The 967-nt window shown below is 47.8% G+C and overlaps 1 protein-coding gene across 1 annotated transcript in view; it reads left to right on the forward strand.

The window, feature by feature from the left end:
• LOC119585201 overlaps positions 1-961 on the forward strand; it is a 19387-nt gene extending 18426 nt beyond the window's left edge. Inside the window, exon 2 of the mRNA XM_037933852.1 lies at positions 43-961. Coding sequence (XP_037789780.1) covers positions 43-267 — 225 coding nt within the window. The 3' untranslated portion in view covers positions 268-961. The remainder of the gene's footprint in view (positions 1-42) is intronic.
• The last annotated feature ends 6 nt before the right edge of the window (positions 962-967 follow it).

Here is a 967-nt window from a genome sequence, read left to right on the forward strand (position 1 = left end):
GCTGTATTATTCATGCCCAACTGACCCTAACCCCCTTTGCAGGACGAGTCCCTGGAGGGCGAGGAGGCCGCGGGGCAGGAGGAGCGCCCTTCGGCAGCCAGCGAGGAGCCGCCGCTCGAAGACGCCCCCCCGCCTTACGAGACTGTGATCCTCCTTCCTCCTTCGTACGAGCAGCTCTACAGCAACGACCTCATATCGTCCAGTGACCTTACCAAAGCCAAGTCCAACACTCGCCTCTCGTGCCCTGACGTGGTGCCCGAGTCGTGACTTCTGACCCGGAGCGTCTTCGGAGTCGGGAAGGTGACGAGGGGGAGTGCCTCAGGTCGACCTCCTTCCTGCAGCGTCGTGGGCAGGGATCTCGTCGTCGGAAATGTGCGTCGTGGTAGCGTGTTTACAGAAGGGGCGCTGTGGGGAACAAAACCGTCCATGTGATCGCGCTTTTTCTTTTTTTATATGTATATCGTGGCATTACTCTAGTCCTACTCTGGTCTTAGCCGAGTCAAACAGGCAACTTAATTGAAGTACTTATGTCTACAGTAGGGATGGGCAGCAGTGAAGTTCATGGAGCGAATGGTTGTAACAGGGAAGAAGAGCAGGGAGTTTAAGTAATGTGTATATGGAATAGACAGCAGTAAAGTTCAAGTGACGTATACCTGTAACAGGGAAGAAAAACAGTCAAGTTAAAATAAGCATTTGAAGTCTTAATTATAATAGATGAACTGACGGTACACCTGAATTGCCAGTTTGGGGAATCATACCAGTTTTCATTATAGTGTTTAGAACTGAAATACTTTCTAAAATAGAAGTTGTGTTTGCAAACGAAGTACTCATTTTGCATTGGCCTAAATTCAGGTTCGTACTGCCAGACATTTAAGTTTACCCAGTGCATGAAGCGCTATGGTTTTTATGTATTCAACTATTTTTTCTAAAGTAATTGAAGTCCTTTGTTGTTATAACAGTAATGACA

The sequence above is a fragment of the Penaeus monodon genome, chromosome 19 (genome assembly GCF_015228065.2).
Source record: "Penaeus monodon isolate SGIC_2016 chromosome 19, NSTDA_Pmon_1, whole genome shotgun sequence".
Lineage (NCBI taxonomy): Eukaryota > Metazoa > Arthropoda > Malacostraca > Decapoda > Penaeidae > Penaeus > Penaeus monodon.